General features: G+C 31.7%; 1 protein-coding gene across 1 annotated transcript; it reads left to right on the forward strand.

Moving 5' to 3' along the window:
* On the forward strand, positions 10698-12057 carry LOC109359315 (protein BIG GRAIN 1-like E). Its single transcript, XM_019603932.1, has one exon. It carries the CDS (start codon positions 10931-10933, stop codon positions 11870-11872), a length of 942 nt encoding a protein of 313 aa, XP_019459477.1. The 5' UTR covers positions 10698-10930; the 3' UTR covers positions 11873-12057.

Raw genomic sequence — 14319 nt, forward strand, 5'->3', positions numbered from 1 at the left:
AGAGCTGTTGGCAGTGTTTTTCAGATTTCAAAGTGAAAGGTGTTCACTCCAAACGAAATCTCTTCACTCCAAACAACTCATACACTTTCAGAAACCTTCAGAGGGTATTTGTAAACTCTATATAAAGACTCTAAACTCTCACACGAACATACACATTATAGAAGAGAATAACATATGCCCAAGCTCGCCCCGACGACGCCCTGGTCGCCCGAGCTCGCCCTGATGACTCCTGGTTCGCCCAGACTACTGGAATTTGGACAGAATGCTAATTTTTGTTATTTTCAACAATCAAGACACATTCAAACATGGTTTTTCAACCACCTGCACTCAGAAAATTTCACAACAACATTCATATACAATATTCAACACATTTCATCAACAATCACATATATTCAAAAGCATTCAAACATAAAAATCTTGGGTTTCTTAAACCCAAGTTAACTCCAAAACCTTTGAGATGGTTTAGGAGATCCGGGTGTCATATTCGGACACCACTATGTCACGATGTGTTCTCTCTCACCTTAATGAAGCGTGCTTTACGAAATCCCTATGGTTCGGTTGGGTTGCAAGGTTCAAATGCCGGAAATCTTCGTAACTACCATAATAAAACTCGTTAGTTTCCGATATTTCTAAAATCGTTACCAAAATACTTAAAACTCCATATTCCGATTTAAAACATTCTTTGATAATCTTACCACTTTAAAGTAAGTTATACAAAGTATCATTTAAGAGTTTCATGAGACCTTCATATACTCATGAACCTCAACATCATTTTTAACAAAGATTTCTATTTTTCCAACTTGATTCAAGCCATGGTTTAAGGCTAAAAACAAATAGAAATACATACATTCTCATTTTTACAAAACATTTCCTAAAGGTTCCTTTGATTTTATCATCATCCCCTTTGGCTAAAACAACAAAAGTATGTAATACAACATTATAACAACTCTATGAACACAAGTTGTTCATGTTTTCAACAAAATATTTTCATGAGTTCAAGAACCACATCATTTTCGGTTTTGAAGAGAAAATGAGTTATAAAGCGTTTTAGAAAATTTCAACGGTTGAATATGTTCTTGACATATTCATGAACAACATACTTAAACCTCATCAACATACTTAAACCTCATCAACATCCATTGGTTGAATGTTGAGATATCAAAGTTTGAAGATGGAAGAAGAAAGGGGAAATGAGAGAAAAATGAAGATAGGTTTTTACCTCTTCTTTGAAAATGCTAAAGTGATAGAGTGAAGTGGGGAGTGTGAGGGTTTAAGGGGAGAGGGAAATCATTTCCCTCCTAAGAAATCATGAAAATCTCCTAGGGTGGCTCTCCTAGGGTGGCTAATGGTGAGATTGAGTGATGTGAGGTTTACTTTATGGAAGTCAACTTTCGCATCCCAATGCGAAATGACCCCTCACGGATACGTGCGATAAACATGCTCGAGTATTATCGGCTAATACTCGATCGGATATTATAAATCGCCCGATCTTAATATCCGATTAGAATTTCGGATTTCGGCATTCCGAGTGAAAAATATTTAGAAAATAGGTATGAGTGTACTCAGAGTCTATATTGACTCAAAATTAAATTACGAATCCAACGGCGCGATCAGAATTCGATTCCGAGTTACGGAACTCAAAAAACACGTTTTGAGCCGTACCGGGCGGATTTCGGCCCGACAGTGGTCCAGAACCGACTGTCTCCAAAAATTACCAAAACTTACCATAAAATCGGAAATAAAATTTCAAGAATAAAACTCAACTAGAGTTTTGTCTAATTCTTTACCGAAAATTCCCAAAAATTCATATTCGAATATATAATTAATGAAAATATTAGTAAAATCTTATAATTCAAATTCGTAAAATTCGCGGTGTTACAGAAGGCTTGGAAACCATGAAATACACTTGTTTCATAGCTCCCAAGCCTTCTCTTTCCCTCTCTTCCCCTCCAAAATCCAACTCCCAAACTAACCCTTAGTGAGCAGATCTACAACTTGGAGTTTGTATCAATATGCTCTATAAACATTTCATCACTCTGAATTGTTTCCTTAAGCGAGATATAGCAATGTTAACCTTATGTCACAAACCAGCAGCCAAGTGACAATTGTATAGTCATATCCAATAATTAGATGTATCATAATAAGTTATGAAAATCACTACTATAATAGATAAAGCTATATGTGTCGGCTTAGCACTTTCTGAAATAGTTCCTCATCTATCTAATAAGCAGATACAACCTTATATGAATTTTCAACTGTATTGACATCTAACAAAACTAAATAATAATACTTAATGATCTCAAAATGAATCATTTATGTTGTGAGAACATAATTTTTTTGTTCTTTGTAATTACTTTATAATCTAATTGGTTGTCTTCCAATTATTGGTTACTGAATTACTTAAATATATGCATTCTAACAAAATGTCACGATCAGGATGGTTTCTATTTGCATCTAAACATGAATTAGAGGTATTAGACACAATCAATTTGAAGTTGTTGAAGGGCCTAAAAGACAATTCTTTCATGACTAACAATTTGATGTAATTTGCCTTTTTAAATATTAGTTGAATGTAATATGCTTATTTGCTAAGAGAAAGACTTGTGTGAAAACGTACGTATATAAAGACAACTATTAAAATCTTGACAGTGTATTAAAGTTTAATTCTAATCAAAATTTAGTTATAAATGATAATATAAAAAAAATATAAATATATTTGTCTTGAAATATGTCATGTTAGACAAGTCCACCACGATTTTGTAGTAATTAAACATTCTTTGATAATTGTTGAATTAAATATGACGTGTTGGATACTTCTTTTAAACTTATTTGTGTATTTTTGTTGCAATTAAAACATAAAATCCAAGTTGGTTGATGATATTTTTAACTTATTTATCATATTTTATAGTAATTAGACCTTTTTATGGTTGTTAAATTATGTATGATAACGTTTTTAAAGTGTAGAATCTTTAAATAATATAATGTTAGTTAATATTATGAATTTTTATTGTAAATTTCATTGACCAAGGACCCTGATAGAGTAATTGACTATTCCGAGTTTAATACTATTTCTCAAACAAACCCCTAAAAGTATTCTCTAAAGTAAAATAAGAGTATTAATGAGATTGCAAATTGTTTTCGATAAATAAATATGTATAAGATTCATCTTCTTTTTTCTCTCGTCACTTATTTTATTCACTCATTTACTCTGTTAGATTTAAAAAATTATAACTAGTATAACTTGGGTATAAACAGATCTATCATTCTATATATATTTATATACAGTATCATCAAATGTAAATATTTCCTAAAGTCTTCCTCTTGAGAAAGAAATTAAACCCCCAAAAGTATTCTCCTTCCCCAAAAAGAATTTGTCCTTCAACATTATTATATTTTTGTTACATCAAAATTATATATAGGATTGAATATATATACATAGGGTTGATATAATAAATTTCAAACGTAGTTTTTCTCTCACGAATCTATATCTTTATGTGCCACGTTCTGTCCGTACAATTCAAAATGATGTCATGCGAGCATCAATTCCCATCTCATTCATCCAGAGATAAAGAATAGGTAACAAATTCTGCAGACTTTTTGCTTTAGCTCGTAAAATAATGTGAATTTTTTCTTTTGTTAAATTGTTAATTAATGGTATCTGTTAATTAAGGAATTACATTTTTTGGCATGCATAATTGTTCTTCCAAATAATTTCAATTTTAGATATAAAAATTTAATTATTTATTTGCAAACTTCTAGGTTTTCTGTCCTCGCTCGCGGTTCAAACTTCAAACCCTAAGCCTACAATGGCCTATAGTTTTCCTTTTTCTGAGGTTACTGTTCTTAGTTATCAACTTTACATGCTATGCGTATTGGTTCCGATATAGGGTTTGTACTTTGTATAGGTTTGTTGTTATTTACGTTATTATAAGACTCTTTTTTACAAACCCGTTAAGTTATAGGCAATGTGTTGAATTCAGTATCTGATACGAGGATAAATGACTCGTAAGATATATGTAAAGTGGTCAACTTTATCTTTTTAAAGCTAAACAAGAACTCATGATCCATATTTTCTTTTTTGGCACGTTGAAAGACATTATCATGTCTCTCAACCTATTATTTTAAAAGGATATAGAAGTAACTAAAACTCAAAGAATGGAGGAGGGAACATGATTGGTGAGGGTGAATAATGTCTAAGACTCTCTTCCATGTCCAAAATCAACTATATTTTAATAAATAATATAATAATATTAATTTTTATATTATAAAAGTTTTATTTCTCTTATATCACAGTATCTAATTGGTACACTAATGAGTGTTTGTTCAAGTTCTATATGTTTAATTCTCATTAAGTAAGATATTATGTTCAATCTTATGAATGGATAAATACTCGTTGAAAAAATTAACCTTATATATATATAGATATTTTTGGCTCGAACAGAATTGTCTCTGGTGCCATGGAAAACCAAAAAAATATCTAATTGGTACCGAAGACATCCTCCAGAATGGTTAATCTCTGTCCAATAAAAGGAGACAGGGTGTAGAGAGGTAGTACGAGCAACCTGTCGAGTTCTCATTGGTTCGCTCTCAATTCCACTACTTTTAGACATTTTGACACGCCGTTTCATTTTTTAAGCAACCGTATTACCGATATTTATACATATTTTACAGTGTTATACCATAGTTATATACTCCATTTTTTTTACTATAAATTGTAACCAATTTTATGTCAAATTTTAATTTATCTTTAGCTTATTATTTCAGATACAGATACCAAATATATAACAAACATTATTATATGTATGCTGCTTAGTGAAAAGATTGAAAAACTTCTATAGATATAGAAATTAAGATCTATAAAGTGGAAGCCTTGCATGAAGATTCATTATGAATGGAAAACCTTTCCTACACCATGTAAAATATAAATTATGATTCCTACTATGTGGTTAAACTTATCATTGTAAAGATTTTAAAAACCATAATATTGTTGTTGCACAATTTTATTCATAGACTACAATTTATCATAATAAATTGATGGTTTCAAAAGAAAGGGAAATCAAAGTCTTTCATAGATATGAAAGGCAATTTTTTGTGAGGACTTACTTGCTTAGCTAGCATGGTATCACTCTCACTCCTTACAAGTGATGCTTTTTGGACCACCAAGTTTTAATTTTGGTCCCACAATTTGAGAAACCATATAATATATTCTATTTATTTATCATCCCTCTTCATACTCTCTCAACCTTATAAAATACTCTTCATTCATGTTAATATGGTTGATGCATAGCCTCCAACCTGACCATGGTAAACCTTTTCATTGTGAAGTTCGTGTGTTTTGGACTTCATTCCGTTCAAAGTCGTATCCATGGGCCGAATGAGATCAACTGTCCTTAAATTGTGTCACAAATTTGTCTCATCATTTTTTGATACATAATAAAAAGTTTGCAATTTTAACTTTAGTTTTCACTACTTAATGTTTTTAATATATGTCAAAATTTGATTGAATGAGATAGAGTTTGAGACACAATTTAGAGATAGTTAATCTTCATTCCCATGTGATGCTTGCTATGTCCCTCATCCACCACATCATCATGATGGGACACCCAATTCAGACATGCAAGCTTCACCTTTTGCTCATCTTAATTCACTATCCACCTTGAATCTGTGCGGAGTGGAACATGTTGAAAAACTAATTGGAGAATTACTTGAAGATAAATACAATCACCATACCACAAAGATCATTCTTTTCTAGCCATCACAAGAAATAATACAGTTGAAACATACATAGATATAATCACAGACAGTATGAGGAAATGATAATTTACTAGTGGTTTATCTTGGTATTCGACTTTATGTTTATGGTAAAATGTAGTTTATTTGGTCACTCAAACTTTTATGCACAATTACTCTTTATAACATAAAGTTCTCACATTTCTAATGATGGGTGGTAGAAAAGTACATTAATTGATGCATATGATATAGGGAACATAATTATCATTTATTAGAAATTAATGCTCTTTCATGAAGATATGCCCTTTGAATTTACATTCTTTTATGAGCAATAATCTCCTACCAAATTTAAACTTTTTCATGAAGAGTGATACTACACACTTACCTTATTTCTAATTTTGCTCATTATAAAAATAAAAAGAATCTTTAATATCTACTTAGTGATTTTTATGACAATTATGTCCATAACATTAAAATTAAAATTATGTTCATAACACACTTATATATCCCAAAAAATATAACATAACACCACTCACATCCCCAACCTTCATTTGCATTATGGCTTTTGAGGGTAGTGTTGTTATTGTTAAAGGTGGGAGCCACGAGAGAAATAGGAAAGGCAAAATGCACAAGGGAAGGGAAGGCACAAGCATTGAAGCACAGATACGGATATGTGTATCAGATATGATATGTATCCGATACGTCGCCACGCATTTTTTCTAAAATGTAGGATACGATACGTTCAGGGATACGCGTATAAATTAATAAAAAATACATAAAAAATGATAAAATTATAAGTGTAAATCCTCTTCTTCTCTCCTACCATCTTTCTTCTCTTCTCTGTTAAGAAATAAAGGTAAGCCCATTATTTATCTTCTCTATTAATACTCACACATCCTCTTCTCTTTATAAACATAATAAGCGAAAAGAAACTAAGAAGAAAGAAAGGTAAGCCTTTTTCTGTTTGTTCTTCACAACATACCTACGGCGGTAGAGGCAGTAACACTAAGCATCAGCCGGTGACGTTATGGATCGGAAAGTATCAGCTATTCGAGGGTCAAAGTGGTGTGATGGTAAGTTGGTATGATGTGACCTTTAAATAAGTGAGTGTTTATTGAAAACAAATCTATCTTATCATAAAAACGAATCTATATATCCTATATTTTATTGAAAACGAATTTATATATCTTATATTTTATTGAAAACGAATTCGATACGTGTCTTGATATTTTTTTTTATTTTTAGATACTCTATGGACACGTATCCTTCGCGAATCTGAGCGTATCCATGTCAGATACGTATCGAACACCGACACGCGAGGATATTTGACGAATCCGTGCTTCATAGGGCACAAGGATATATAAATAGTCACAATGTATATTATGACATATTGTTATATTTTCTTTAAAATACATACATTCTGACAAATTAACGCCTTAATGTATTTTAAAAAAAATATACATCCTAATAATTGATTGTCGAAAAAAGTTTATACATTTCCACAAGTAATTACTTGTCGAAATATATTTTTATATCCAGATGGGTAGGCTTTTATAATGTATTTTTATATTTACACGAGCATTTGTCAGAGTATTTTTTTCCCACCAGGATAGATACATGCCCTAATATATTTTGTTTTGGGTGTTATGTGATTTTCCCTCCTGCAAGGACCCTTTTGTTTATTTTGGATACGGCCCAGTTCTATACACAAAAATAGTTATTATGCTTTTATGAGATTGTTGATGCTTCTTCTGAGTTAAGGCCACTGCTTTTAAGCAGACAAAACCTTTATGCTATTTGTCTTAGATCACTCAAAACAGATACTTCTCAAAGAATGAAGAGAAGTGCTCTCTGAATGTAAATACACTCCTTGCGATAAAAGCTAAGGTAGACATGCCAGGTAATACATTTATTCATGCATAGCTTTTTTTGGAAGTTGAAGCTGTGACTTAAAGATAAAGGGCCATCTTTACCAAATGTGTAAAAAAGCACTATAGGTGAAGCTAGCATGACCACGTCTTTTGAATATATCTTAAAGTTGAAAAAAAAACATGTCTAAGAACATTGCTTATGCAAAATCCAAATGCATGAGACCCATTTGCATAGTGCTCTTTAGTTTATGGTTCCTTGCACATTCTCTTGTTCATAAATATGGAAACATGTACTATTTCCTTATCTTATATTATTTTTTTCACTTACAATTAAAGATATAAGGGGCACCCTATTAGATTAGTTGAGGTTTTTGAAGTCCCACCTTGTTCCTGCAGCCAATAGCAATGTTGGGTCTTGTAGGGACACCAAATGGACCTTTGTATGGGACTTCATGTCCTAGATGGGCCTAAATAAGTAGAGTTCTCATATTGTTGGATTAGTTCTGTCAATCTTAAAAAAGCCTTGATAACATCTGATCTAGGATTTTCTCTGGGTCTACAATAAATCTTAAACACACCTAAAGTACACACTCCAGTAACAAGATTCAATGATTAATTCGTGATCCATTTTGTTTTGGTGAAAAGTGCACGTTAAATAATGAATGGTGTTATGCCTAAATTATCACTGACATCAAACAATGACACATGCTTTAGGGAAAGAAATTTGGAAATGAAAAAAATTGGCATTTGTGTTTTTTCCCTCAAAAGGAATATGTTAAATATTAGGTGTACACACTACACAGTGTTTTATGTTTTAATTGCGGTTACATCGATTACACTAGTAGTGATATGGATTGGAGAAACCATACTCATTAAACACCAATTTAAGAATTCATGGTGTATATTAAAAGAAAGCAACCACACATGAGTATCTTCCAAGATTTTAGAGATAATTTTCTGTTAAAGATGAGGATGAAGATGATATAACGTCACCATGCATGTTGCACTGCCACTGGAATTGGATTTGATCCATCTACCCTGGTTGGGCCATATATTTGTAGCCAACGTCCAATTAGGTTCCTTTTTTAGTATTGTGTAGGCCAATCATGGAACTCAGATTTGAGACATGATATACATGAATCCACTTCATTTTTTTCCGTGTATTTTGTGGCCTTGCATTGATGTTAGCCAATAATAGAGTTACAGAATCTCATATGAGGTTCACTCCTTAGCCTTTCCCACCAACTATTAAATTCATTATCCATCCAAGAAAAAAATGTATTCACTTATACCATAAGAATTTTTCATATTGTTACTGTATCATCTATCATTTATATTTTATTATTATTGACTCTATTAAATATAAGCAATATAAATGAGTAAATAATAATATAACATTCCTTCATATATGGTTTACTATATTCATATTAAAATATTATGATGCTCAAATAAATCTCATATCCATACTCATCAGTAAAAATGTTATTTAATAAAACATAGGAAAAAATAATATAGACAACACTTATATTTTTATATATAATAGAATAATACTTTTATCATTTAAAACAAAACAAAAAATAAAAACTTCTCTCGAGTATCGAAGATGATCTTTGTTCCGTACTGATATGAGGTTGAGCTAATATGAAGCATATAATGCACACAATTCTGGTCAGATATGAACTTTTGCAGTTCATATCCTTAAATTGAATGTCCTTTCGATCAGTCTTATTGCAAACTTGCCTAGGATGGTGATAGTGACTTATCCTGATCGATCGTGGTATAGTGCCTAAAAAATCAGAACCATTGATTTCCAACAAGCCTTAGCATGATTTCAACTTAACATAAAGTCTGTGGCAAAAATGTATTTTTTTATACTTCAGAACTTGTGGTGGACAAGAAACCTGCTGATACTGTCAAATGAAAGTGAATGATTTGTAGTTGAACTACAGAATTGTGATAGCTGCGATACAGAGAATAGAGGACCATTAACTTCCTATAGTTATAATCTTGCTGGAAAAAATTGACTAGACTCAATCTTAGTGGAACTGTCATGGTCACCTCCCTAAACAGAGATCTATTGTCTCAGTAACCTCGCATGGTAGGTTTACAATTGCATACATACGATGACTATGTAAATGCAAAATTTTTATGATCATCTCCATGCCACAAGAAAGCAACATTATCATTATTTCCAAATTTACTCTCTCCTAAAATACTTCAAATATTTAAATTTTAAAGTGAAAACTAAAGTTTATTCCAAATATGCATGTGTGGTTTAAAGTTCTCTGCACGGGGAAAAGGCCAATATGATAATTACCATCCATATATGATGGTGATACTAATGAAAAAAATAAATTTTAACTTACAAGACTTTTGTTAATTATGTACCTAATCTGAATTATATCACCTCTGCTATCATTATTTGAACCTGCCAGTGGTTGGAAATTGAAATATTACCCACTAATAAGTAATAACCTTACCATGAAGAAAAGTCCTTGTTATTAAAACTACCTAAAGAGGAGGCAGTGAGATATTAATGGGCCATAGTAAATCTATCCTAGTCAAAAGAAATTACTTGCCAAGCAATTACTTTTAATTTGTTATAGAGTGACTTTGAAGCTCTTAAAATGATGGTGCCATGGTGGGATCTCTATGATAATAATTGCCCATTTGTATAATGATATAAATACAGAAGGTTAAATAGTATTATTACATGTACGTTCATGGTCATGGCATATCCATAGCCAACAACAACCAATTAACAACATATATTCCCACTCAAACACATAGAAGCATATAGAATCCAAGGCAACATAGCTCTTTGTTTCCCACATTCTCCAGCACTAACATCTGGTTTTCACAGCATGAGAAGGATAAAAAGCATTGTTTCCCACTTATAACCCCACTACTCCCCCTCTATATTTACTAATAAGCGTAATATCTACGCATTATCAGTGTAAAAGATTTATACCTAGTCACTACATGATCCATTCATTTGAATTACTTTTTAAAAAAGTCGATGATGCAATGAGAGTGTAAAGAACTCGTTCAGTAGCAGTATACATTCACATATCTCTCACATCAATCAAGTGGGCCTCACACTTAAACACCCTAAGCTCCCTCCCCATATAAGATCATGGTTAGAGTCATTGATTATTCTAAAGTGATCCTCCCACTACTCCAATCATTTCAAACCCTTTGATTTCTTTCAATCCCTAAAATAGCCCCCATATTGTTAAATATTCATTTTCTCTATTATTCACTCTACTGATTAATTAAACTCACTCTATAGCATAACTTCACAACAATACAAGCTCCCTAACTGCACCATGTCCATAATAGGACTTATAGATCCAGAAATGAATCACAAGAAGTCCTTTCATAGAAGAAATGATTCTAGTGAGCTTGATGTGTTTGAAGCAGAAAGATACTTCTCAGGATACAATGAAGCTATTAGCTATAATAGCTCTAGTTTTAGGCAAAAGATCATGACAGAAGAAAGGCATGCAAATAGAGCCAGAATAAGCTTGGACATGCCAATGAGAAGCTTGCTTCCTCAACAATTTCATGGCATGGAAAAGCAAGTAGTAATGAAAGAGAAGAAACACAAGCAACCTAGTTCACCAGGTGGTAGACTTGCAAGTTTCTTGAACTCACTATTCAGCCAATCAGCATCAAAGAAGAAGAAATCAAAAAGCTCACAGTCAATGAAAGATGAAGATGATGAGAACCCTAGTGGGAGGAGAAGGAGGAGAAGCAGCATTAGCCTTTTCAGAAGTTCAAGCAATGCAGATGCTAAGTCTTTATACTCTTCTTTAAGTTCAGGGTTTAGAACCCCTCCTCATGTTCAAACACCAACCAAGAGCTGCAAGGAATTCAGAATATTCTCAGATCACAAGCATGCAGTGTCCTTGTCAAAGCATAATGGACTTGTAAAACCGAAAACCACTTTGCATAATGAGTTAAAGAGAGAGCCAACTTTGTTGGATGAAAATTACAAACATGGTAGATTGTCATTGGAGAAACAAAAAAACTGTGGGAATGAGTTAGCTGAGAAAGATAGGATATGGTTGGACAAATACTCAGCAGAAGATAAGGGTTTCAAAAAGTTCAATGTGGTTGATGATGGTGCTGAGAGTGATTCAAGTTCTGATCTGTTTGAGTTGCAAAACTGTGATTTGGGTTACTGTTCAAGTGGTCTACCTGTCTATGAAACTACCAACATGGATAACATCAAGAGAGGAACACCAATTTCCAATGGACCCATGTGATACTAGTGTATATTTTTATCCTTAGTTGGTTCTTGTTGAATTAATTAGCAAGTTTGAAGCTATTAAAATGAGAAAAAGAATATCCTAGATTTTGCTTTATTTTCCCCTCTGGGTTTCTTTTTAACTTCTTTCAATACTTTTTTCTCAGTTTGTACAGTTTGGACTTTGGAGTGTTTGCTTGTCTTGTCTAATTTTATTTATATTGTTCTCAGTTTGGACTTAATTTGGAGTGTTTGCTTGCTTTGAACTGCCATTCTGAACATCCACCTTCAAAGGAACCTAATTCAATTGCTTGCATGCCTTAATATAATAATGAGAACAAACACAATATTAGGTAGGCACAGTATTCTGTCAAGTCCTGCATAATTCATTCACATTTCAATGATTTCTATATATGTAGGTGGAATGCGGATTAACCATCCCACTTTTTGTATCACATTATATCCTAATTCATAGAAAATTAACACATATTTGAATAAATACAAAAATATAAAATAAGATTTTTATGTTATTTGATAAAATAGATTAATTTGGGATATAAAGATATGAAGTTTTGGAATAGAGGATCCTCCTCCTTCATGTATGTGTATCATATCTAGTAAGAGAATAAGATCATTTGTCCCAAAGTATGTCATAATTGTCATATCTTCATCAATTAAAAATTGTCACATAAATAAATAATTTTTTTAAAAACAAAATACTATATTTTTATATTACTTGTTTAAAACTGATTACATCATGATAGAGTTGAGGATAAGGTTTGGGAGAAAGGATTTACATCCCTAGTAGGAAGAGTGTGTATTTTAAGGTTTCTTAACATCCTAAAATCTCACATGTATTTATCTCGTCATTTTTAAAAATGAGCATTGGGAGGTTGTGGGTTGATTGACTTGATTAAAGTCCATAAACTTTGAGTCCGACTGCTTTCTATTATTGGAGATAACATTTATGAGAAAAGCATTGAAAAACCAAAGAAAAATGATATTTATATCTTTCAGTTTACACCGAAGTTATAATTTTACTTTTAAAAATATACTTAAAAAAATAAAATTGTCTTACTAGAGGGGAGTTTAACTAGTGAACTAGTGTTTGGTTTTCTAGTAAAGGTAACCGAGTTTTACCTTTTGGAATTAGTGTCTTTCACCTTCCAAGGCTTCCATTTATAAGATGGAAAGAATTTATACGTTGTAACAAATTCTATTAAGTGTGAATGAAAATATATCATATCAATTAAAAAATTTAAATATATATTATTATTGTTGTTTTTATTTCATTATTATTAATGTAAGACATGATTTGAGACAAATCATATTATTATTTAATTAGTAGAGTGGGGATGGATGGCTAGGATGAAGAGTATGTTTAAAAAACTTAATATGAAGTAAATGAATCCCTCCCCTAATTAATATTATAGTAACTGATAGGTTGGACTATCTCTAAAACTCCCTTTATAGAAATTTATATTACTTAATTGTAATAAAATTGGTGATGCCCTATGAGCATTTTGGATCACTTAATTTTGATGTAAATAATAAAACATTAATGCTCTATCATAAAGTATTATGTCCATTCAAATGTTCATATTAACTTCATTTTTAGTAGAGTTTTTAACATTCTTTCTCTCCATCTAGTAGTAATAAGGTTATTCTACCATTCGTCTAATCAACTCTCCTTCATAGAACTTTTTGATGTTTTTCCATTCATGTCCTAACCATCCAATTGACATCTTTTTACAATATTGTAATATATTTCTCAACTTTCTTTCTAACAAAATTCATCATTAAACATATCATATGTGAAGTTTTCATTCCTCAAGATATTCTCATATCTTTCATGTTGAGTTTATTTTGTTTGTAATTTATTTGAATACATATACTCCATCTATTTAATTTTAAAGTTATGGTCGAGTTTTTGTAATTTGAAAGTTGTAGTGGGAAATTTGATTAACTTAGGTAGAGATAGTACTACGCTTAATTATTCCAGTGTCACATCATGTAGTTCATGTAATGGAAGGTGGCTGATTAGGGATTGAGAACTTGAAAAGTAAGGATATGGATATCTTATACTTTTTCTTTCTCTGAACTATTTATTATCAATGGTGTGACATTATCAACAGTACATGCTAAACAGTTTCACGTTAATGGCGGATCGATGTAGAAAGTCAAGAGAAAAAAGGCAGAAGAACTAGTCATGTCTGCCCACAATCCATGGCTGTTATTGTTGCTTTGCTAACTCAATAATTAGGAGCTCCATTGTGAAATCAAATATCTGTCCAATCAAATCATCAAACATAGAAAGTCATATCACTCTTATTAATATAATATATTTTCTTGGTGTTAAAGACAATCTAGACAAACATCAATATTTAGCATGCAATATATGTATCAGGCTCAGCTTTTTAAGCCAAACATAACACAAAATACAAAGAGAGACCAGTTATATATATA

Source organism: Lupinus angustifolius, chromosome LG11, assembly GCF_001865875.1.
Source record: "Lupinus angustifolius cultivar Tanjil chromosome LG11, LupAngTanjil_v1.0, whole genome shotgun sequence".
Lineage (NCBI taxonomy): Eukaryota > Viridiplantae > Streptophyta > Magnoliopsida > Fabales > Fabaceae > Lupinus > Lupinus angustifolius.

Coding starts and splice junctions, on each gene's coding strand:
- LOC109359315 (XM_019603932.1), top strand. CDS start 10,931: ATGTCCATAATAGGACTTATAGATCCAGAAATGAATCACAAGAAGTCC.